This window comes from Pan paniscus, chromosome 14 (genome assembly GCF_029289425.2).
Source record: "Pan paniscus chromosome 14, NHGRI_mPanPan1-v2.0_pri, whole genome shotgun sequence".
Lineage (NCBI taxonomy): Eukaryota > Metazoa > Chordata > Mammalia > Primates > Hominidae > Pan > Pan paniscus.
In genome coordinates this window covers 35321976-35346996 of record NC_073263.2, presented here as the reverse complement: position 1 = coordinate 35346996, position 25021 = coordinate 35321976, and the positions used below count along the sequence as shown (strand labels likewise).

The 25021-nt window shown below is 40.2% G+C and overlaps 1 protein-coding gene across 4 annotated transcripts in view; it reads left to right on the top strand.

Annotated features, from left to right (window-relative positions):
* DCLK1 (doublecortin like kinase 1) overlaps nucleotides 1-25021 on the top strand; it is a 354866-nt gene that overhangs the window by 308555 nt on the left and 21290 nt on the right. For all 4 annotated transcript variants that reach the window (XM_034936574.4, XM_034936575.4, XM_003826878.5 and 1 more), the window contains 5 exons: nucleotides 4255-4388; nucleotides 6127-6204; nucleotides 6902-6998; nucleotides 9444-9524; nucleotides 21721-21834. In XM_034936574.4, the coding sequence (XP_034792465.1) occupies nucleotides 4255-4388; nucleotides 6127-6204; nucleotides 6902-6998; nucleotides 9444-9524; nucleotides 21721-21834 (504 nt within the window). The remainder of the gene's footprint in view (nucleotides 1-4254; nucleotides 4389-6126; nucleotides 6205-6901; nucleotides 6999-9443; nucleotides 9525-21720; nucleotides 21835-25021) is intronic.

Sequence of the window (25021 nt, the reverse complement as noted above, 5' to 3'; positions counted from 1 at the left end):
AAGCATATGCCTAAAGATCTACTGTTCAGTAAGTTGCAGCTAATGCAAAACCCCAAATAAACAAAAAAGAAACAAAAATAAAACCCTCCTTTCAAAAACAATCCTGTGCAAAATAGCAGTGTGCCCCAAAATCTACATACCTGACCTTTCATTATATCTGTTCTTGGTTGGATATGCCTTCAGGTTTTAATTGGAACCTTTTTCATAATTGTTGCCATTTAACACATTTAGTCTGTCAAATCATAGGATGTCTTTATAGCCATATAATAAACCCTAGAGAACAACTTCTCCGACTGTAGCCATCTGCAATGATCACAAGAGTAGCTTACAAAATACTGACAGTCTTTATGGTAATAGGATACATATGGCAGCCCACAATTATGTGTAGCTGCATTCAATTAGTGTTGTACAATTACACAGTTTTATTGCTTAGTTAAAACAGTGAAAGCACTACATACTGGGTAATTTGCACTAATCCCTGTCCCTTTAATAGCCCCTCAGTGTTTAAAATGTAGGGGAACCTCTATAGTACTTAAAGGACCAGGGATGAACATTAAATCATACCTCATGTTGTGAATACTCCTTGACTGACAATTAATGTACTCCCACTTCACGTGTGGGTCACATTTTATAGAGGCTTTAAAATACAGTTATGGCAAAAAGTTCTTACACCAGAGCTCCACTAGCTGGACCAGCCTGTCCAAGCCTGCGCTTGCAGCCTGCTCATGCCCTTTCTGAAAGATGGTCAGAATAAGGAGGAACGCCAAGTAACAAGTCAATCCAGAGAGCAGTCTAAGCCAAGGATTTGGCATTTTCAATGTGAACTTGTTAGAAGCCTTTCTGATTTCTAACTTTTAATTAAAAATTTAGTTCAAAGTGGATTTATGGCTGCCATTTGGAATAATACTTTCTGGAGATGGTTTTGTGAGGCTGTGTGTGTGCGCGTGTGTGCGCGCGTGCAGGCTTTAAATGGGTGTATTTAGCAATCTGTGATTTTTTAACAAAGGTTTAATTACATTTTCAAACGGCCTCAGTCATGCCCCTGTGTAACTGGCTCAGTAAGAGGTAAGGGTGCACGTAGCTCAGGCCGCAGCAGGTGCTAATGAAGAGTCCCCGTTGAGAGAGGGCTTCTTAAACCACTGAGGGAAGGGCTCTCCCACTGGAGAAGAAACACTGAAGTATATTCTTCTCCATCCTCCTCCCAAAGTGTTGACAGAGAAAAAAACAGAGTGACCTTGTTTCCTGCCCTGCCTGACAGTGAGTTAAACAGAATTCCAAACTAGAGGACTGGACATTTATTCACCTGCAAAAACATTTTTTTTGCAGCATTTCAAATGTACTTGTGTCTAGATATGGTTTCAATTACATGGAATTGGCCTTTGTCTTTAAGCTCTTATTTTCTCTCCTAAGCATCCCTTGAACCTCTTTATGTTCACAAAAATCCTACTATGTGGTTTTTAAAGCAAAAAAAAAAAAAAAAAAAAAGCGGGGCGGGGCACTGTGCAAGTGATTAAAAGACCATTGTACAGGGAATAAAAAGAACATCACAATTATGGTTCTATGTATTTCAATGGTTTTCATTTTCGTAGACTTATTATTACTTTTAATAATCATTTTGTATTAGTACTCATTTTCTTTATTTTAAGGAAGATTTTTAGTGATTTTTTCTTAGTTATTGAAACTTTGAACTATATTGTTCATTCATATTAAATATAATTGGTCTATGGCTATATGTTAGATGGAATTTCTATTAAAATGTAGATGTTCGAAAAGAAAACTTTTCCTACATGTAGGAGAATTACAAGGTCATATTTAGAACTAAAATGGGACTTATGACCGAATCCACCAACATCTGCTTTTGTCGAACTTTTGAGTACAGTTAGGTGGTGTAGATACTGTGTTTAAGAAAAAAGCTACAAAATTCCTGCATCAAGGGGGTTGAATAAATTACAATCTGCATCACCTCACAAAGCACACAGAATGAATGTTTGGACCTAGCAGAACATCAAAGCAGGAGATTATTTTGCATTTTAGAAAGGTTATTGTTAACAAAATGGAATTAAGGAAGTAAACAATTCTGCTCTGCCTCGGAAATCAACTAGACCATCTACTAGATGTTTCCATCTCAGATTTCTTTTCATGAAAAACATTTGCTTGTCATTTGGATGACCAGAATGGCTGACATGGTAAGACTACAACTTAGGGTTTTCTTTTGCCTAAGAACAGTTAGGCTGGGGCCGATGTTGTGTTTTGCAGCTGTGATGCCTCAAAGTTTTTAACTTAACTCTAAGTGACCAAGGCTGGACAGCTGCTTCATTAAGTTAGGAAGAAAATGTCCATCCCAGATGACAGCTGGGCAAAGCCACATCTGTGAGGGACATATGGCTGTTTTTGCCCTAACAACCCAATCACAGGTGACCTCACAAATCTTCGGATACCTGCCAGAGGGCAGCCCAAACTTGATCCTGATCAACAGCTCCTGGGAATAAGACTCCATGCTATGAGTGTGGAGAAAATGTAAAAGAATATTTTCTGCTCAGAAAAGATGCAGTCTCTCAGATAGGTGGATCTGACTGCCTGCTTCTGCCAAAACTGTTGGATCCAAGTCATCATTGCTGATATTGCAGCTTAGCTGGCCAAACATCTGCATTTTATGTTGCGGTGAAACGCAAAGTTAATCTACTTTTTCCAAAGGAAGGCAGACGTGGCGTGTGAACAGTAGCGGTGCCCCTGATGTGTGGAGATGTGCCTTACTGTGCAAAAGATTCAAACTACTGCAGCAAGTAACAGATGATCACAGAGTGAGAACAGGAGAATATGCAAGCCTCGGCTTGCTGGATCAAGTATTTTGATGTACATGGAAAACTTAGCTGCTTCCTTGAGGCATTTCGTGAAGATTGCCCTTGCTGGAATTACTAGCCTTTTACTGTGGTTTTCTTTTCTTAATCTTATTCATTCCAACAGAGGGGACTCAATTAGGATTCTGAACGCCCTTTCATCTTTTCTTTGAAATAAAATAAGTTATTTGGGATACTTTTTAGAGCAGCTCCATTTGTTTTGATCGTGGCTGGAATTAAAGGAGTATAAATACTTGCCTACAGTCACATGCATCCTTTTCTTGATTTGTTGGGTGAAAGAGAGAAGATTTTTACTGCCTTAATAAGGGAAACCTGGACAGGATGCTGACTCTGCACCTGATAAATCTTTCCAAATTGCCACAGGTGAAATGAAATGTTAATATCTCTTTCAATTATTAAGAAATGTAAATAGATCATGTTGAAAATACGAGGCACTGAAAATAAAGTATTTTACTATAAGTATAGTTTTTTTTGTATTTAGTTACTAAAGAATTGCATTTTTAAAGTTTCTTTCTTTTTTTTTTTTTTCAGACAGATTTTTGCTCTTGTTGCCCAGGCTGGAGTGCAATGGCTTGATCTCAGCTCACTGCAACCTCCACCTCCCGGGTTCAAGTGATTCTCTTGCCTCAGCCTCCTGAGTAGCTGAGATTACAGGTGCCCGCCACCACGCCCAGCTAATTTTTGTATTTTTAGTAGAGACAGGGTTTCACCATATTGGCCAGGCTGGTCTTGAACCCCTGACCTCAGGTGATCCACCTGCCTTGGCCTCCCAAAGTGCTGGGATTACAGGCGTGAGCCACAGCTCCCGGCAAGTTTTCTTAATATATTGAAACAAAGAGATTATTTTCATAAGTCAGAGACACTGCACTAGGGACTTTCTATACTTCATTTTATTATGCAAATCAGTTTTAATTATAGACAACATCAAAGACAGATAAACAAAAGGATTAAGAAAACCTGTAATCCTACCACCAAGAGACAGATACATCGGCACTGTGTTCTTTCAGACTTTTTCTTTTTTTTTTTGTATGTACTTTTTTTTCTTTAATGGACATTTTATAAAAACCAATCTGAAAATTGCTCTGCTCATTTCCCAAACATAATTCAATAACTATAAACCCATATCGCCATTTTAAGGTCATGTAACCTCTCGTTGTATGAATGTACTATAATTTATTTAATCAATTTCCATTTGCTAGGTGTTCACCATGATTCCAGTTTTGCAGTAATCTAAAGGAAGTAAGCTATTTTGTATGTATATCCATTCTTGCATAATTGCCTAATTTATTTTTTACCTTCTATACATTAAATTTAAACACAGTGTTCCTCATTTCTTCAAGAAAGGGCTTTTGAGCTCTTGGTTTTCAGACAATTGTGATTTTTACCTTTGTTTTAGGTGTATGAGCACCAAGATGGCAGCAAATCACTGAAGCTGGGTGACTTTGGACTGGCCACCATTGTAGACGGCCCCCTGTACACAGTCTGTGGCACCCCAACATACGTGGCTCCAGAAATCATTGCGGAGACTGGGTAAATGCTTCTCTTATGTTTAAGTGCTATGCTTGCAAAAGAACTAGCCCGCTTCGAGAATAGGAAAAATAGTACTGCTGTGCCCTATCCAGACATAATTAGCTATCAGGTTTCTTCCACTCTTTTTAAAATTGTATTTTATTCTTTAACATTTACAGTGGGAGCCATTTTCTCTGTTTTCCCAATCTGTTTTGTCAATTACTGCAATCTTAAGGCTTCCATTTGGTCTTTGTTAAAGGTAGAACAGAAGTTATTAACCCCAGAGTAAAAAATGCTCAGACTAACAGAAACACACAGCGATGGTAATTAACTCTCATTTGGAGATAAAAGAAACAGACACTGCCGTGTGCGGTGATTACAGTCTCCTGCGGTTATTTCTCTCTGCTGCCCTTATCCTCCAGTCCAGGTCCCATTTGGGACCTCTTGGGGATCCATTGATTTTCCGTGGAGTACAAACACCCTTAGGCATCAGGGACCATGGGGAATTTCCTGGTTTCTGTGTGCAGAATCAGATGAATGTGGGGAGAAGGGTGGGGTAGCCTATTCCTTACTAAGACCCCACAATATGCTAGGCCTGAAACTCCTTTACTTCTTACTCTTCCAGTCGATGGTTCGATTCCCATTTTGCACTTCAATAAATTGAAACTCTAATGGGTTAGAGACCATGCAAGCTCATGATTAGTTTTAGTGGTTGAGTCAGGATTTGAACTCAGGTCAGCCTGAGTCAAAGACTCCTTTGGTAAGAAGCCCTATTTCTTACCAAGGGCCATAGGCAGGCTCTGAGGTGCCATCCTTAAGCAGAAGGAATAACAGGGTGGGGCACTGAGGGGATGCAGCCCTACTTTTTCTTCTCATTAGCAGTTTCAGTCCACAGCTGGGAATCTAGGTGGCACTCTCCCCTGTGACCAGTTGGAGATAGTTTTTCGAGGTTTTGTTTTGTTTTGTTTTTTGCTTGTACCATAGACCACAAGGGCAGAAAAGCCAAATAGATGAGAAGGGAATCCCAATAGGGAAATTCCTGAGGCGAGATGTGAGGGAATGAGGACTTTGCTACTTGGCAAATTTGAATGAGGTGGGAGCCCACATCCATAGCCTTGTCTGACCTCCCTCAGGTGGGGCTGCCTGGGGCACAGACACACTTTCTACTGGGACATGCTCTGCTTGCTGCTGGGAGGAAGTGGTGGGTCTTGAAGACCATATTGGGGACCAGCTCTGACACTAACTGTGTGATCTTAAGCAAAACTACTCACCCATCTGAACCTGTTTTCTCTTCTGTACAATAAGCAATACTTGTCTTGTCCAACCTACAGAGTTGCTAGGAAAACAAAGTACGATCATGTATGTCAGTGCTCTATAAATTGGAAAACGTTCTAGAAATAATTATTATTCCTAAAGTGAGGGAGTTTATCTCAAGGGTCCGTCCTTATCTCAGAATTGTTATTACTATAATAAACCTTTTTGCTGAAAACCTTCATTTACTGATATTTACAAATAAGTCCAGCAATGCATTCCTTTTGATTTTTATTCCTGCACCTTGGTCTTTTTAAAAATTATTATTTTTTAAACTTTTTCTTTGAACTCTGTTTAGGTGGTGGGTTTTAGTTTAGTGTTTGTTGTTGGGATTGTTATTTTGTTTGGTTTTATTTTTGGCTTGGAGGAGGAAAGTCATTGATTTTACCAAGCTGCATAATTTGTCCGAGCCTGACTCTCCTAACTCTAACATCCCTTATTTTTCCAGATACGGCCTCAAGGTGGACATCTGGGCGGCAGGTGTAATCACTTATATCCTGCTGTGTGGTTTCCCTCCATTCCGTGGGTATGGGCAACAATCTTTTATTCAGCGCCGACAAAGCATTTCTCTACTCTCTGAGTGATCCATTAGCCCTTCTTGCACAAAGGAGCCTGCGGCAGGAAAAGAGCACAAGAACTTTACTTGCAGTCCCTGTTATTTTTTCCCTGTTATGTCATGCATGCTAATTTATATGCCTTCCATGTTTCTTCCCCATATCATTAAAAACTCATTCTTTCTTTTTTTTTTTTTCTTTTTGGTTTTGAGACAGAGTCTCTCTTTTGCTCAGTCTGGAGTGCAGTGGCACAGTCTCAGCTCACTGCAACCTCTGCCTCCCAAGTTCAAGCAGTTCTCCTGCCTCAGCTTCCTGAATAGCTGGGATCACAGGCGTGCTTCACCACACCAGTTACTTTTTGTATTTTTAGTAGAGATGGGGGTTTCACCATGTTGGCCAAGCTGATATTGAACTCCTGACTTCAAGTGATCTACCTGCCTCAGTCTCCCGAAATGCTGGGAATACAGGTGTGAGCCGCCGCACCCGGCCCAAAAACTCTTTCTTAATTTACCAAAACAGATCCACATTGACATTTTTCAATCGGTTAAAAATACACATTTTTACACATTTATGGGGGGAAAGGAAGGGCTCCAGTGCCTAAGACTGAAAAGATGTACACTGAGTTGATATCTTAGTGCTGTTTTTCCTTGTTGTCGTTCACCTAAACAGAAGTGGTGATGACCAGGAGGTGCTTTTTGATCAGATTTTGATGGGGCAGGTGGACTTTCCTTCTCCATACTGGGATAATGTTTCTGATTCTGCAAAGGTAGGTGTCCAGTGCCTTCCTCTTCCCTATATTCTGTGTGTCTTAACGGAATTATTTATTCCAAATCATTGTGTGCAAAGAAACTAATGACATCATAAGTATGATTTCTGTGCACATTTTAGTTGTAATTGCTAGGTTTTCCAAGATTTCACAGTCATCAAGTCATCTGTTCCCAGACATCCCAACAAGTACTTATCAAGCGTCTCCATCTGCTGCCTTCATCTCTCTCAGGTGCCATTCCAGTGACATTGCTATAGCCTCTTGCTGTGCCCCACCTTTGCCAGGCTTGAGCCCAGCTCAGATTTCTATATGGCCTGTGGTTTCACCTCTCTCGGCTCTTGACTTAATGACTTAATTTCTCAGTGAAGCCTTCCCAGACCATCCTGGTTCCAATTGCATCTCTTAAACCTTACCTGGCTTGCTGTATCCTACTTGTCTGTTTTATTTTTCTCCAGAACACTTAACACCTGTGTGTCCATCTGCTGTGCTATCTAACTACCTATCTCTCTACCCAAAAAAAGATAGATATAAATAAGTAGGCATGTCTTCTTTATATAGTTCATTTCCAGACTCTCTCCACTAGAATGCAAATTCTGTGAAGGCAGGGATTTTTGTCTATTTTGTCCATTGCTGTACCATCACTGCCTAAAGTATGACCAGTATACTGGTGCTCAATGTATATTGAATAAATGAACAAGTATATGAATGAATCCATCAATTAATCAGAGGGAAGAAAACTCAGCCGCAACGTAGGTTGAAATCATCAAGAAAGACTTTATGGGGAAGCTATGATTTAAGTTGAACCTTGAATAATAGCCAGGATTTAGAGGCAGAGGGGGAGAAAAACACAAGATTCATTGTTTTTATCCCATGAAACTAAAAGATCAGTCCTTAACATGGATGAAGGTGATGGTTGCACAACAATGTGAATGCACTGAATGTCAGTGAACTGTGCACTTGAAAATGGTTGAAGTGGTAAATTTTATGTATATTTTACCACATTAAATAATATTTATAATAAATCAACTTCTAAGAAGGCTATAAAAATCTTACATTGAGATGTTTGTAGACCTTGAGGAGAAAAAGGAAAACCTTTTCATTGCTCTTTTTAAAATTTATGTCTCCGAGTGCTGACTTAAATGTTTGAAAATTTGAGAAAAATGTTCGCAATAATTATCTTGAGAAATAATTATCTTTTGATTGCTCAATGTTTATGCCTTTGCTTTTGCCATGTCCTGAATGTGAGTTCCCTTTAAAAGCCAACCCCTCAGACGTGACCACTTTGTGTAGAAAATGATGCATATTGAGTGCAAGTCTCTCATTTTCTTCAACTGTCCAGGAAGCTGCCAGAAAGGGAGTGTCAGAGAAAGGCGCAGGCTAAAGGAGATGGGACGATACAGCTGCAGGGCCGGGGGCTCTTCAGGAACCTGTCCAGCTCCCCATGCCATCACTGCATGATCTGAGGGCTCACAGTTACTGACAAATAGGACCATCTCCTACACCTCCATAGCACCTGCAAAGGGCATCACACACAGCAGATACTTTCACGAGTTCTGATCCAAGTTAGAAACTGAATGAAGAAGGCTGAGTGAACTCACTCCCTCAATGAAATTAAATCACCCCCTTCCCGAGTGGTACTATAAAGCCTGTGTATGTAAGGAACTGCATAATGCATATCTAACCATTTTGTGACATGGGAACTTCTAATCCAGAGTGGACAATTGTATAGCATACTCATCGTTAAGACCCAGGTAGAGCATTCCTGGTCCGAGTCCATTTGAGCTCATGAGGAAGTTCCATTAATTTCAGGATGATGAAATTGTTTACCTCTCAATAGTTCTATTTTTCTTTGTATTGATTTGTCTGGAAATTTTTCAAGCAATTGTAACATGTTTCTTTAGAATTCTTTAGCTACTAAAGGATCAATTCTATCTTGCCACCCAGAATTGGGGAAAGACCCAATTCTACGTCTTTCCTCATACCTTTCTTTCAAACCTAAGTATGCCGTCTTGAAATTAGGGGGAAATTTTCATTTTTCCTTTCAGCTGCTAAAGTGAAATTTTAAGTAAAGTGTTTCTTTAAATGTGACTTCTATATTAAACTAATTAATAAATCTGTCTTTAACATGCAAAATGCTAGACAAAGAAAGGAATATTAATTCCTTAACTTGCATAATTTCTTTTCTATTACAAACATTTTTATGAAAATGATTCTGATATTAATTTAATTTGTATTCAACCACAAGCTATGTATTTACAATTCCAAGTGCTTACCATTTTTAACTTTTGAAGGTGATAAATAGCCACAGGTAAGTGGAGTTGATGTATTTAAGATTTAGAGCTTTTACAAATGCTTTTCGAAACTAAAAGAGAACTCTTGCATTTGCACACATACAGCTTTTCACCTTAAATTCAGATAAATGGACTCTAACGTTCCCCTTCACAGGAGCTCATTACCATGATGCTGTTGGTCGATGTAGATCAGCGATTTTCTGCTGTTCAAGTACTTGAGCATCCCTGGGTTAATGTAAGTGACTCGCACCATTTCCTTTGTTCTCTCCTAACATTCCTTTTAAAAATCAGTTGCAGATTTTCTAATGTTATTGCCTCCTTTTGAAAGTGTTGTGGGCCAGGCGCAGTGTCTCACACCTGTAATCTCAGCCCTTTGGGAGGCCGAGGTGGGTGAATTGCCTGAGCTCAGGAGTTCGAGGACAGCCTGAGCAACATGGCAAAACCCCATCTCTACCAAAAAATACAAAAAATTAGCTGGGCATAGTGGCACAAGCCTGTGGTGCCAGCTACTCAGGAGGCTGAGGTGGTAGGATTGCTTGACCCTGGGAACCAGAGGTGGTAGTAAGCCAAGATCGTGCCACTGCACTCCAACCTGAATGACAGAGTGAGACATCATCTAAAAAAAAAAGAAAAAAGTGTTGTGTTCCATTTTGTTCCTCCCCCTCATATGTGCCAGGACAGTTACAGGATCTTATACTTGTTCCACGAGGGCATCTGATGTATCCATTACATTTTATTCTGATGAGACTGCCTTCTAACTGGTGAGGTGCCAGTGGTCTCAATCTTCTACCCCGCAACCTGCTTTCTGTGGTCCAGATGACAGCTGAATAATCATCAAGAAGGCATAACAGACTTTCTGAGTCAGTCCTGCTTTTTGCATGATTCCTACCCAAAGTGCGAGTGACCTAAGGGTTTCGGCATAAACCTTGGGCTACTCCATTTCAGCACTTCTCAAACTTGAATGTGCTCACGAATCACCTGGAGAGCCTGTTAAAACGCAGATTCTAACACAGTAGATTGGAGGCTCTGTATTTCTAAAATCTCCCCGATGCTGCCTCTGTGGCTGTTCTTTGAGTACACAGGTCTAATGATATTTCATTAACTACGAAGGAATTCTCCAGAGAAGAGTCATTATTTTTTAATTCTGTGTTTCTCTACAACTGATGGGTAAAATTTGTTTTGATTAATAATACTCATAGTTGGCTGGGCGCAGTGGCTCATGCCTGTAATCCCAGCACTCTGGGAGGCTGAGGCGGGCAGATCGCTTGTAGCCAGGAGTTTGAGACCAGCCTGGTCAACATGGTGAAATGCCATCTCTGCTAAAAATACAAAAATTAGCTGGGTGTGGTGGTGCGCACCGGTAATCCCAGCTACTCAGGAGGCTGGGGCACGAGAATAACTTGAACCCGGGAGGCAGAGGCTGCAGTGAGCTGAGATTGTGCCACTGTACTCCAATCTGGACAAAAGATTGAGACTCCATCTCAAAAAATAATAATAATAGGCTGGGCACAGTGACTCATGCCTGTAATCCCAGTACTTTGGGAGCCCAAGGTGGGCAGATTACTTGAGGTTAGGAGTTTGAGACCAGCCTGGCCAACATGGCTAAACCCCGTCTCTATTAAAAAAAAAAAATAGCTAGGCATGGTGGTATGCGCCTGTAATCCCAGCTACTCGGGAGGCTGAGGCAGTAGAATCACTTGAACCCAGGAGGCGGAGGCTGCAATGAGTGGAGATTGCACCACTGCACTCCAGCCTGGGTGACAGAGCAAGACTCTGTCTCAAATAATAGTAATAATAATAATGCTTGTAGTTAATACTGATAGAATGCTTAACTTCTAGAGTCTGCCAGAAGTATTTTAAGCATCTTATATACCTTAACTGTGTTGTGTTTGTACTTATTGTGTTCTTCCCAACAACATTGTAACTTTGTAATCTAGTTTCTATGGTAATCCCCACTGACAGATGGGGAAGCTCCATCACTAAGTCTAATGGTTCCTACTGCCAGAATAGAAGACAGATATAGGCTTGAATATATATATGGACGTGGTCATAGAGGTGGACAATCATAAAATTGTCAGCTCATTGATATAAATTTTACCAGCCTCCCTACTGCACTGAATCATCTGGCTGTACATTGAAGGCCACAAAACGTTCCATTTCTCTGAATTGCCACCTTGGTGAGTAGTCGAGTGATTTGTTTTGTTTTGTTTTCCAAAACAACAAAAGCTTGAGGTCAAGGCGTGATTGAAAGCACAGTCAATGTGTCAGGTGACTACATATGGGGGGACGAGAACTTGGGATCTCATTCATGTTGTGCCACTAGATGGCCATAGGTCTAGATTCCAGCATTCTACATGTCTGAATGTGATTCTTCACACTCCACTGGGAGGTTATATACAAATAACAGGAGAATAGACTTGAAAATGAGCATGTAGAGCTATGCACTGAGGTTTGTTTTAAGGCTTCTCATATAGCAGAGTTTTCTAACTGGTGTACAGACACACAAAAATAGTAATCCCCATGGCCCTAGGGACAGGGGGCTGTATAGCCAGTATCCAGGAGTGGTCACTTCCAGCCTCAACAACATCTGCATTCACCCCAGGGTGCTAAGCAAAAGTTATCCTTTTCTATGAAGCTGAAAAGATTAGGAAGCATCTTACTTGAGCCTCATAACAAGCCTACAAGATAAGCAGGATGGGTATTATTGTACCCATTTTACAGATGAGGAGACTAAGGCTATGCAGGGTGATTTTCTCAAAGTAGCCAAGCTTGCAGTTGAGCCAGAATTTGCAGCCAGATATCCTCACTTTCAGCCCAGGTGTTTTAAAGTCCCATGCACCACATTACATCTACCCCACCCTTTGTTACACATGAAAACATGGTAATGTTGTAAACAGGTAGGTACAATATGGACATTGTCATCACTGTAATGATTGCTAATACAAGTCAGCAACCTTTCCAAACTCACTTACCCAGGTCATGGTACCTTTTTCTTAGCTGTGCGGGGAGGAAGAGGCGCAAGCCAGCTGCAGGCTCTCTGGGTGGCAGTGGTTGGTTCTGACTGATCCACATGTTAATGCTGTATGACAAAATGCTCTGATTCCTAGTGCCAAAGGTTCAATTCAGTGTATATAACTGAACACACTCATCCATTTGTGCTACTTTTTTTTAATGATGCTTAAAGAGCTCATCCTTTGCAAGTCATCCTTGTTGTTACTTAGGCGTTTTATCTTTGCTCAAATTGTTGAAGAATGGTGGCTTGTTTCATGGTTTTTGTATTTGTGTCTAATGCATGTTTTAACGTGATAGACATAATGCATTGTGTAGCTAGTTTTCTGGAAAAGTTGATCTTTTAGGAATTGTTTTTCAGATCTTCAATTAATTTTTTCTTTAAATTTCAAAGAAAAAAAATAAAAGCTCACCATCCATAAATTGTCAAATTGCATATTAGCTCTGGAGAAACTGAGACAGGGTGACCACACAGAAGAAACTAGACAATCTGAATTTGACATGTGGCCTTAAAAGGCTCCTGAAGAGCCATAGAGGAAAGATATTCATAGGTGACAAATAATCATTTTACTTTTTTTTTTTTTTGAGACAGGGTCTCACTCTGTCACCCAGGCTGGAATGCAGTGGCTCAATCATGGCTCACTGCAGCCTCGACCTCCTGGGCTCAGGCAATCCTCCCGCCTCAGCCGCCCAAGTAGCTGGGACCCCAGGTGTGCACCACCACAACTGAGTAATTTTTTTGAAAAATTATATGTAGAGATTTCTAAATACATTTTTATCAGAGAGACACTGTGTGCCAGCCCTGCCTTCTAGCAACAAAGTCTGATACAACCAGACAGTTCCAGGGTAGTGAGAACAGCTACCCCAGTCTGCTCTGTGGGGAGACTTCCCAGAGCCCAGAGAAGGAGGTGCCAGAGCTCAATCCTGGAGAAGACTGGGAAGAAGATATCTGACAGTCAGTTCCAGCAGAATGTGCATGTTTGCTAGAAGATAACTTTGTAAATGTGAGCAAATTTGTTTATATACATGAGGGGTCTGGAATGCTGTTGGGAACGACATGAATCTTCCCCTGATTCCAGACCAAATGGCCCTATATTAATAATATCCCAACTCAACTGTGGTAAAGAAACAAAATTAAGAAGGCTTCTGGCTGTTACCAGTGAAAAAATAGGTTGCTCATTATGGCAATATATACGTGTCTCAGCAGTAACTTTCTGCCTCTTCTACCTGGTTTTGTGCACAGTTTTACACATGGTCCCGCTTTGCTGATAATTATGTTCCATTGCTCCCTCTGGACCTTAGACTTCTGCTGTCCATTTCAGTTTTTCCTCTCAGATTTCCTACAGGCATTTTCTAAAAGCAGGGAGAGAATTTAAGTAATCATCTAGGAGATCGAAAACTAAAAAAAAATACCCTTTCTGTAATTCAAACAGACTTACCATCCTAGAAAAAAAAATAGTTTTAATAAAAGCTTTTTAAAGACTCGATTAAGTGAGTGCTTAACTTTTGAAATTATCTTTATGAAGTAACTAAATCAGAAAACGGATTTTTTCTTCATCTGAAAATAATCAATTGTTAAAAGTAAGCTTTCACAATCAGCATTTAGCATTTGTTGACGTCTCCAAGTACAACAAATGAATGGCCAAGCAAATGAAGTAAATAAATTAGGGATTTCAAAGAGTATCCATTTAGTAAGACATTTTGCATTTGGCAATCAAATTATATCTGATTACCACAAAGGAGAGAAGGGGAGAAAAGTACTAATAATTATGTGAACCCTAAGGACGTTGTCAAAAAGCTCTTTCTCTGCTCTCATTAGTTCTGATTTTCTCTATTGCTTATACCATGACTTTTTTACTTGGCATACTTGGAATTGAAAAGGCAGTCTTGGCCGGGTGCAGTGGTTCATGCCTGTAACCCCAGCACTCTGGGAGGCCGTGGCAGGTGGATCATTTGAGGCCAGGAGTTCAAGACCAGCCTGGCCAACATAGTGAAGCCACACCTCTACTTAAAAAAAAAAAAAAAAAATTAGCCCAGCATGGTGGTGGGTGCCTGTAATCCCAGCTACTGGGGAGGCTGAGGAATGAGGATGGCTCGAACCTGAGGGCAGAGGTTGCTGTGAGCCAAGTTTGAGCCACTGCACTCCAGCCTGGGTGATGGAGGGAGACTCTGTCTCAAAAAACAAACAAACAGAAAGAAAGAAAAAGGAAAGGTAGACTTATATAAAATAGACAGTAAAGCATAGGGCAGCAGAAAGGAAAACCTACTCCACAAAAGTCACTTGTTTTAACCTCATCCAGGAGCTTCTTCTAAGTTCACCTTTATTTTTCACACGTCCTGGGTCCGAATCCCACCATCCTCTGCCGTATTCTTGCCCTTTGCTCTGTTGTTGAAAGAGTCGTGAGCGAGGCCTCTCTATGGATGGTTCCAATGAGCCACATGAACAAAGCCATCGTCAGTAAGCAGCCACGTCTGGAAGAGGAATGTAGACCCACGGGAGGAGCATCAGCTCACTCACCTGTGTGACCTTGGGCAAGTCTTTTCTCTCCTTTAAACCTGTTTTCCTATCTGTGAAATGGAGAAAATAGGATTCTCCTCTCCACTTGCTATAAGGATGGGAAAAGGATCATATAGTTGAAGAGTCTGAGAGGGCAATCTTAAGTCCTAGCACCTTGTAGGTACTTAGCGAATATTTGGTGAATTTGAGTCTGAGCCAGATGACAACTGTTTCATCCATTGCTATGTGCTCATGAAATGCAAATTGTGATTAATGTTGGTGAATGAGAAGCTTGATTAAGGAAGAAAGACTGTCATCCCCCAACATGATCCTGTTTGTGTGTCACAGATCCAGATAGATAATATGTGTATCACCAGCTCTGTTACTTTCTCCAGCATCACAGCTACTTTGTTTAATGTAGTTACAAAATACCAACAAAATTATCCCAACTACGTTTCCTTACCCTATTACCCATCTAGTGGAGAACAATATGACTTAGGCACATTTAATATAAGAATAAAATAGGCAATAATATATCTTGACCTTTCCAGGAATTGGAAAGGGGGTTGAGTCACTTTCCCCACAAATGACGGTTTATTGATAGAAAATGTAGGTTCATGATAAGTTCATAAACAGAACTGACATTTCCAGAAAAAAATTCTTATATATAATTAGGATCAAATTATCATCATTGTGAAATTTTAAATATATTGCTGTCATTCCATTTTTATTTTCAAAATGCTCATCTACCTTATCCCAAGTTATTCTTCTGATACTCTAGGATGCTATAATTTTATGAATCTATGTTTTACATCAAATTATTTTGCCAATTTAATAGATTAAAAAAAAACTGAGGGCCAGGTGCAGTGGTTCATGCCTGTAATCCCAGCACTTTGGGAGGCCGAGGTGGGCAGATAACCTGAGGTCAGGAGTTCAAGACCAGCCTGGCCAACATGGAGAAACCTTGTCTCTACTAGAAATATAAAATTAGCCAGGCATGGTGGCACATGCCTGTAATCCCAGCTACTCGGGAGGCTGAGGCAGGAGAATCGCTTGAACCCGGGAGGCGGAGGTTGTGGTGAGCCAAGATCGTGCCATTGCACTCTAGCCTGGGCAACAAGAGCGAAACTCAGTCTCAAGAAAACAAAACAAAAAAAACTGAGGCTCAAAGGAGTCTAGCCTGAAGCCCACTGGAGCCTCTAATACAGGTCTGATGCCTGGGTTTTGCCCCCAGACATTCTGATTTAATTGGTTTGCACTGGCTTCCTGGCATCAGGACTTTTAAAAGCTCACAGGTGATTATAACATGAAACGAAGTTCAAGAACTTTGGTACTAGCAGAACAGACTGGTTTAAATAAATCAAATACAGTTATTTAGCCAATTCAAGACTTTCTATCACCTTCCTGGCCTTTACACTTTAGTTTACCTCCTATATCCCACCTACATACTCTTTTGAAAAGATTCTGCTAAGTCCAGATATCCAAAAAGAAAAAAAGAACAAGGGAAAGAAGAAAAAATAGAAGCCTGGATAATCTCCCAAGATATTCCATGTTGACTAATAAAAATCAGCCCTACCCACTCACACAAAAATGTAAATATTCATCTTATTGTGCTGGTAGAATTTGTTAGCAATTAAGTGAAGCCCAATGACACTGCAATAATATATAAAACCACTTATTTATATTCACAAATTTTAAACGATGACATGGAATTGCAGTTTCCATATGGGCATTTTATCCTGTCCTTGCTCTAAGATAAATCTTAACTTGCCTTACATTTTCTCCCAAAGTGCAGTGCGAATTGTAGACAGAGAATCATAGGGCCATGCTGAAGAGAGTCAAGGGGACTGGGGGTGCCGTGCAGGTGGGGATGGTTAACAGGAGTCAAGCACACTGGGAGGTGCAGCGGAACTGCTATTGAAGAGTCCTTTAATAACCTTGGAATGGTTTAAAACTACGTGGGAATATTTTAGCAGTAAACTGCTCAAGACTGCCATGCTTCTCCTGAGTTTACAGATATTAATAATAGAGTCTGGCAATGAATAGACTGCAAACCAGATCCATGATTCAAAACCAAAAATCTGCAAGGGGATGAGAATTTTCTAAAGCATGACGCCTGAAATGGTTTCCCAGAGGAAAGCGAGGAATTCTACACTACAGAGTGACTTCACATCCGTTCCCCCACAAGCCTCCCCACAGCTCTTCCCCAGTAACCCCTAGAGAAATGGAGACCAGGAGGCCAGGTCTCCTATGGACAGTGGTGAGAGTTCATTTTCCATTTTGCAAACTAATTTTGTTCGTGTCAGTTGCAATGCTCTGCCAAGTGGTGGATGGGAATTTCTAAATCAAAAACTACTAACCTCAAACCACAACCAGCCTGTGTCGAACTTCAGAAACTACCACCAAACCAGAACGTATGGTAATAATACTGTAACTATTTGTAAAATACTGCCAGATTTGTCACGTTTAGAAAATTCGTAGCACATAATCTATTCTGAATAATGGTGATAAAGATGTATATATATAAATGTATGTTTTTAACGTCCCTATTATTTTATTGATGCATGACAGTAAGTTAGCTAAATCTCTATCATCCATCTGTATGGCGCAGGTACAGATTAGATCCCTGCAAAGCCAATTGTTTAAGTCTTTTTATCCAATTATGCTGAAAACCTTCAAAATTTATATTAAAACACTGCAGACTTTTTCATTGTCATGGGGTGTGTGTGTGTGTGTGTGTGTGTGTACATGTATGTGTTTTACCTACTCCAGCTGAGACACCTTATTTCATTGGAAAAAAATCCTAGAACGTTTTAAGATTTATGAAGTCAAAAGCCTCTCTGACAACTTGTTTCGCTACTTGCATTGCTTCAATGTGAACTAATAACCCAAGGGAAGCTCAAACCTTCACTGGAATTTAAAGCTGGAGGCCTTCACCTCCAGGCCCCAGTATCTGAAAGAGTTGCTAGGAACCTTGACAGGAGATTAGGACCAGGACAGGGCTGGGAAATGATAAGGAAATCCATTGAGGTGGCTGGAGAGCAAACTTCTAGCTCAAGAACTGGCAGTGGAGGGAAAGCCAGGTGAAGGCAAGTTTCTGAAAAGATGCCAATGGTGGGGAGTGAAAAGAAGGTGGGGTTATTCAGCAAGAGCTGAATCTTTCTCAGTAAGTTAAGTAGGGGCTGCTCTTACGAAAACCCAGCTATCTTTCCCCATATTTACACCTAGGCTGGTAAACACAGCCTGTGCCGATCATACGGCAACCCTGTTGGCTCCATGCAACTTTATGCTGCCCAGTGTCAGCCAGGCCTTGCTGCACTGCTTGCTGCACATAGGATCCTAGAGTCCCGGCCCTAATAGGTCACGTTGACACATCCCAGATTAGTGGACACCCAGTCTCCACTTGACAGAGAATTTCTAACTGTGTTCCACTGGGTCCCTGAAATGCTCAGCGTCTCTTTTATTGACCACCAGATGATTCCCAGGCTCCATTAAGTCGTGTCCAAATATTCTCTGGTTTGTTCGGCCCCTAATTCAATTCTCCTTCCCCCTCACCACTGTGCCACTTTCATCATGGAAAAGATGATTCACTGAGTATTTCCATTTATCAGTTAAGCAGCCCTTTTGTAGCTGATGCGATGCTAGTGAGCATCCTCAATTGATGCAACCTGGTGTGGGAAAAAGAACAGAGTTTCAGGCCTGGTTCAATGCTGACTCAACCACTTTCTGTGTGACGTTTAGCAAATGAATTCACCTTGCTGAGCCTCATTTTGCCCATGTTCAAAATGGGACTAATAAATGGACTGAAGTTTGAGGAGGAAAGAGATCATACATGTAAACAGCAATTAACACTTGTGTCACCTTCCTCGCCCTGCCGTGCTCTTCTAACTTCTCTCCCCGGCACCTCTGCTTGTTCCCTCTTTGTTTCATCTTTGCCTCAGAGAAAGAGGTAAACCTATACCTCCCCAAGGCAAACCACTTCACTTCTACCCTCCGTCCCTACCCTGCCCTTTCTCGTATCTTTCAACTCTCCCTTTTCACTAGCTTCTTATCCTAAGACCACAAATATGCTCAAGTTTCTTTCATCCTAAAAAGAAAAACCTTTCCTCAACCTTCTCCACAATCATGTTTTTCAAAGTATCTCATCATTGAAAGCTCATTTGATCATTTTGCCCGAGGTAGCCTGGAACTCTACAAAGAGATGGTAAGAAGTACTTGTGTAATCTTGGGGGTGAGGCCAGTAGAGCACCCAAGGTGGCCCCTTTCATTCTGGCAGAACCCGACACTCTGCCAAGACATGATACTAATATTCAGAAGACTTTCAGTATCATTTTATCCCTTGTCAAATGTTGAAAAACTCTCAAAAATTCTAACTTAGTTCCCAAACGCTATTGTCCAACTTAAATTCCAGGGGCCTTTTGTTTCATTCACCAGTTGTTGTTGGTTTTTTGTTGTTGGGTTTTTTTTTTTTTTTTTTGAGATGGAGTTTTGCTTTTGTTGCCCAGGCTGGAGTGCAATGGCGCAGTCTCAGCTCACTGCAAATTCCGCCTCCGGGCTCAAGCTATTCTCCCGTCTCAGCCTCCTGAGTAGCTGGAGCTGGGACCACAGGCATGCGCCACCATGCCCAGCTAATTTTGTATTTTTAGTAGAGTCAGGGTTTCTCCATGTTGGTCAGGCTGGTCTCGAACTCCCGACCTCAGGTGATCCACCTGCCTCGGCCTCCCAAAGTGCTGAGATTACAGATGTGAGCCACCGCATTTGGCCTCATTCACCATATTAATAAAAACATTTTTTACATACACCATTCAATTCACCCTTGTGTTTAGAACTCTGGACGCATAATCCTAATTCTTTGTAATTATCATCTGATTTCTCTTTCACTTGTAGAGTGAACCAAGAGCTGGATAATGTACTATAAAAATACCACAGTAAAGGGAAGGTAGTCCTTCACATTTCTTAAACTTACAGTCCTCTTATTAAAAAGCTCTATTCCTAATGGAGATGAAGGCTTCAATTCTGGGATCTTTTGGGTATTCATTTATGGCCAGTCTTCTCCTGTTTTTTCAGCTTTCTCTGCCATTACCATGGCACATAAACTCTTAACTAGAGACAAACTGTTTGACTTCTTGTTTGGCAGAGATGACTTTGTGGCTTCCCACTTGCACACACTGCACACCAAATATCACCGCACCCCCTCTCTGCCTGTCAACACACTCTCCATCATTAAGGGCCAGGTCAAGTCCCATATCCCTCATGAAGTCAGCTGTAACTGATCACACCAGAAAATATGCCCTTTCTCCTCTGAACTTCTTTGTTGAATCTAGCTGAGCCATCCAGTCATGCAGCCTTGTAACAGCTCCTTTTAATCTTGTTGGCCTGTTTCATGATTTTACATAGTGTGTGCATGTTTTGTCTCCCAATTAGTCTGCAAGGTTCTGGTGGACAGAGATCACATCTTCCTCCCACACTCTGCTATTCCTAACATAGCCCTTGACAAGATCGGCACTTCATGTGGCCCTGCTTCTGTTCCCTCCCCAAGTAGCATCCCCACTCTACTGGAATTTCACCTTGTTTCTAACACCAAAAAAATAGAAATAGTGCAAATTGATTAATGAAAAAGCACTGGGGGTTTCCAGTAAAGCCATTAGAATGGACTGTGCTTAACTTGGGGATAAATGCCTTGGAACAGGCCCGTTAGACCCAAGTTACGAAGAAAAGAAATGGAGCAGAGGGTCTAGGAGAGCAGGGCCCATGCCTGTCTTTGCTCGCCATCATTTCTCCCCCACGTACTGTAGTACCTGGTCCATGTAGGCATGCAGTTAATGTCCATTGAATAAGTGAATGCCCAAATGCTGAAAGAAGAAGCAAATGCCATGTGGAGGGACCAGCTCGTGCAAAAGGAGCCAGCACATTATGCTTGAGAAGCAGCAGACTTATTTTCCTGGGTGGAACCAAGAAATTACCTGCAAAATGATGGAGAGGAAGAAGAAAAGAAAAATAATGAATGGCATCGAAGTGATTGCCAGGAGTTTCTTTTTAGCAGTGAGTTACAAACACTCTATTATCTGTTCATTCATTTATTCCACAATTGAGCATCTAATATGTGCCAAGGCACTATGCTAAGACCTGGAGATTCTATAGTGAGCAAAACACAGTCTCTGCCTTGAAGGATCCTGCAGCCTTTTCATCATGAACTCTAGTAAGTGGTGGCACATACTTACGACCCTGGTTATTGTGATTCTAACAGTATTTAGTACAAGAGAACCATGTGTCCAGCCTCAGTCATAGATGGCTCCAGCAGAGAATAGAGACCTTGGTTAAAATAAGCTCCAATATAAACTATGTCATAATAACAGATGATTTGAAGGCAGCAAGAAAGACTTAAAATTTAAGGAAGATCTTTCTGCCTGGAAGGCTGCCTGGAATTTTAGAATGGCCAAATGAGTAACTGTGGAACAGCCTGAGTTTATTTATGGGCCATGCAGAAGCCCAAGCTTGCCATCCAAGACCCTTGGCTTTGGGTCTAAATGATGGGTTAAGAGGAAAAAAAAAATTAAAAAGAAGATGTTCACATTGAATATTTTTTCTTGTCGTCTAGATTAACTTGCTCTTTGACATGTTCCTAGAGCCGTGGTTGGAATAGATTTTATTAGAAACCAAAAACAGAAATATTTTTTTAAATTTAGAGACAAATCTCTGAGGGTCAGATGACACAAAGCAAATTAATTTTAGAGCAGATGTGGAAATGAATGAGACCTTGGAGCAGTGCTTCCAACAATAGTGTTTAATGAGTAGACATTGGTTGGTTTATTTCTGACATCTTATGAATTCTAAGATTACTGCCTGTGACTAGAAGATTTAGCCTTCATTTTTCATTTATCTCATTTTCTTTCTTTTTCTCTTCTCTTTATTTCTTTTTCTCCAGGATGATGGCCTCCCAGAAAATGAACATCAGCTGTCAGTAGCTGGAAAGATAAAGAAGCATTTCAACACAGGCCCCAAGCCGAATAGCACAGCAGCTGGAGTTTCTGTCATAGCAGTAAGCATCTGAAATATCCACCTATAACTTTTTTAAAGCAACCCACCTAAGAGACAGGCATTACTCAGGAGATTCTCCAGTCAGAGACAGCAGAATGGGTCATTTCTTTAGACAGCTCAGCCACTTAATGCACTAGAGGAGGTATGGGACTTATATATATTATGTGTTTCTGCAGATCATTTCCCTGGGCATCACATCATTATCCAACACCTCCAGGGTGTCTTGCAGTATATATTAATTTTATGATTTATTTATTTAAAACCGAAAACCTCCCCCATGCTGGACTCTGTGCCAATGCAAACTTCTTGGCTCTGAGAAAAAGTTCATAGTGTCCTTTTGCTAGGACCTAGAAAGGAAAGGCAAGCTGAGAGAGACGACATTGCAGGGAGAGCTTGGAACACTATAGATCTTGATACTAGACCTAAATTAAAGTCAAAGCATAGCAGAAAGCTACGCAGTGAGATTTTCAGTGAAATTGAATTACTGTGAACACCCAACGAAGTCACGATGTCTTGCTCCTTAGAAATTTCTGTTCTTAAAGTTGAAAGTCTTTTAACATTTACTATTTTATTGATGCGGCTGCACAAGGCCTTTCTTTTCTGTTCTATACATGCAGACATACGCTACATGCAATTTGATCGCAGCTCTAGGCAAAGATTAAATTGGGCCGAGGAATAATGAAACCTCATACTTCCTGGTGTCATATTCTGGAGTAAATATATTCAAGTTCCAATTACTTGAGTTTTTAATAATTTCCTCTTTTTTTCAGAGTGTGTAAATTTTAATAGCATATTCAATCTGAAAATCACTTGAGCTGTTTTTCTTCTCCAAACAAAGAATTTAAGACACTATGATGTGGACTTTTTCAAAAGTATTTATGCTATTAAACAGCACCTCTCACTCATGAGCAGTACTGAATATTTAACCACTTCTCTGGGTGTTTTTAGTTTCTTTCCTTTTTTTCTTTTTTGGTTGCGCGAGAGCTCTAAAAAAAACTGAAGATAAACAAGTGATCTGTTTGATGCCACCAATCCCAGATCTGGGTTACTAAATATTTGATATGAGGTTCCAGAATTTGCAAATGGTACGAATGCATGCATACACACCCTCGTACTGTTTGCATTTCATGTTTCTCGACTGAACCCTTTCAATAGTGATTTACATGCGTGTGAGCAACTGGCACATGTGTAAAGTGAAAGGGAATGCCTCCTCTTCCAGATGTTCCTCAGTGCCGCTGAAGCTTTAAAATTTCAAGTTGTTCTTGCCCTCTATCTTTAATTCTTTCTGAGAAAATTCAATGTAGAAGTAAATTAACCTCTACATCTTCCATAGATGGTCAGTGTTCTTTGTTCTGAGCTGATATTCAGTCAGTAAGTTTTGAAAGCAACAATCTCATAGTGATTCTCTACTAAACCAGACATTCTATACTCTGTTTCCATTGTTCGTTCAAGATATATGTCTATTCCAAACATTTGATTCCACAGTTTTCTTTTGGAATGGACTGCCAGCACGCTTGTCCATGAAAGGGACTGTTTTTCTCCTGCTAAGGGCTTACAGCTGCTAGAGAGAGTACCTTTTCCACCTCTGTCATTTTGCTTTAGTTTTCTTTTTTTTTCCTGGTCTTTTATTTTAATCAGTCTTTGGTTAAGTTTGCCTTGGTTGCTCAATATTGGTTTGTTCACAGTATTCTAGGAGTCTTACAATGACTAAGGGCAGGAACATCAGGGCAATTTTCCAATTGACAAACACCACATATTTGAGGGGAAATCCTATTTTAATCAAAGTTGGATAAATTCTGAAGCGTTATCCATATGAATTCATTAAAACCTCATCTAGGTGGATCTTAAAACACTCATTAGTATTTGAAGATCAAAGATCCACTATTTTTTTTCCCTAAATGTCATGATTGGACCACTTTGAATGCAATTTTGAATGCAAGTTTCTCAATTCATCACTAACACGGTTTCCATGGAAACTGCACAAACTGGTAATATACTTACAAATTGTAAAGTGGGCTGTGTAATGCTGAGTTATGCATTGGTTGCATGCTTGTTTAATCTTTACTGCTGCAGAGGTTTTTTTTTTTTAATAATTATCAACTTAATTCAGATTCAAAATAATTGGCTGGTTTCAGAAAACTGTATCTTAAAAAATGCCTGTCAGATCTATAGCACAATTCATATGTTAACTATCAGCATTAATATTTCAAGCATAAAAGAGAATATCAATGTAGATTTCAGAGATTGTTTTAAGAGAAACTGGTCTACCATACTATGTACATTAGGCACCTTCTCCAGAATGCTTTTCCCTCATAAATATCTCTACCTTCTAGAAGAACCTGGCTGAGGTCAGTAGCCAAAGGGTGGGGCTGGGAATTAGAAACTGGCTATTTTGGCCACCTTCATTGTGTTACTTTCAGAATAGCACTGGATACATCCAATTATATTGCATAACCATTTTTTCATTCTTAAAATGCAAAGGCTGACTATCAGGGGACTATCACAAGAAAAAGAAACCCTGGCATTAAATAATATTCCAAAGTATGACTGCCAAGAAAGATTATTCTGCTATGAAGCAAAATAAGTGGGAGGTAGAAGAAAAATTTTTTATAAATGGTATATTCTATAAAGACTATTTGATAATTTAATAATTTAATATAATGATTAATTTGCTCACATCATTAAAAGTTCAGGAATTGATATAATACAGTGATGACTTCTATTTGATAGATTTACAAAAACTGATTTCAGCATAAATTTCATTCAAACAGAATTTTCCTGGGTATATACGCTCTCCCCGAGGCTATAAAATAATGTATTTTAAACTGCCTTTACCATGGGACTAATTTTTTAGAATTACATACACCCTTTAGAATGTTTTAAAAATTATTATTTAGGACATAGTGTTAGTTTGTGGTTTGGTGGCGGTTGGGGAATCAACAATTAAATAATTAATTTTTAACTAGTACTTCTCATTCCTTAGTTAGAAACCTAACTACCTGCTGGAGATCACCAATGCTCATCAGAGAATCTGTGACACTTTTTCTTTCTTAGAATGACAAAAGAAAAAAGCATACTGTCATAACCGGCAGCCTCTCTCACAGGTGTAATTTATGATTTGAGCATAGTTTAACATGTACTCATGTTCTGAATTGTAGTGTTTTTTGTTCATGTTGTCATTTTTTTCT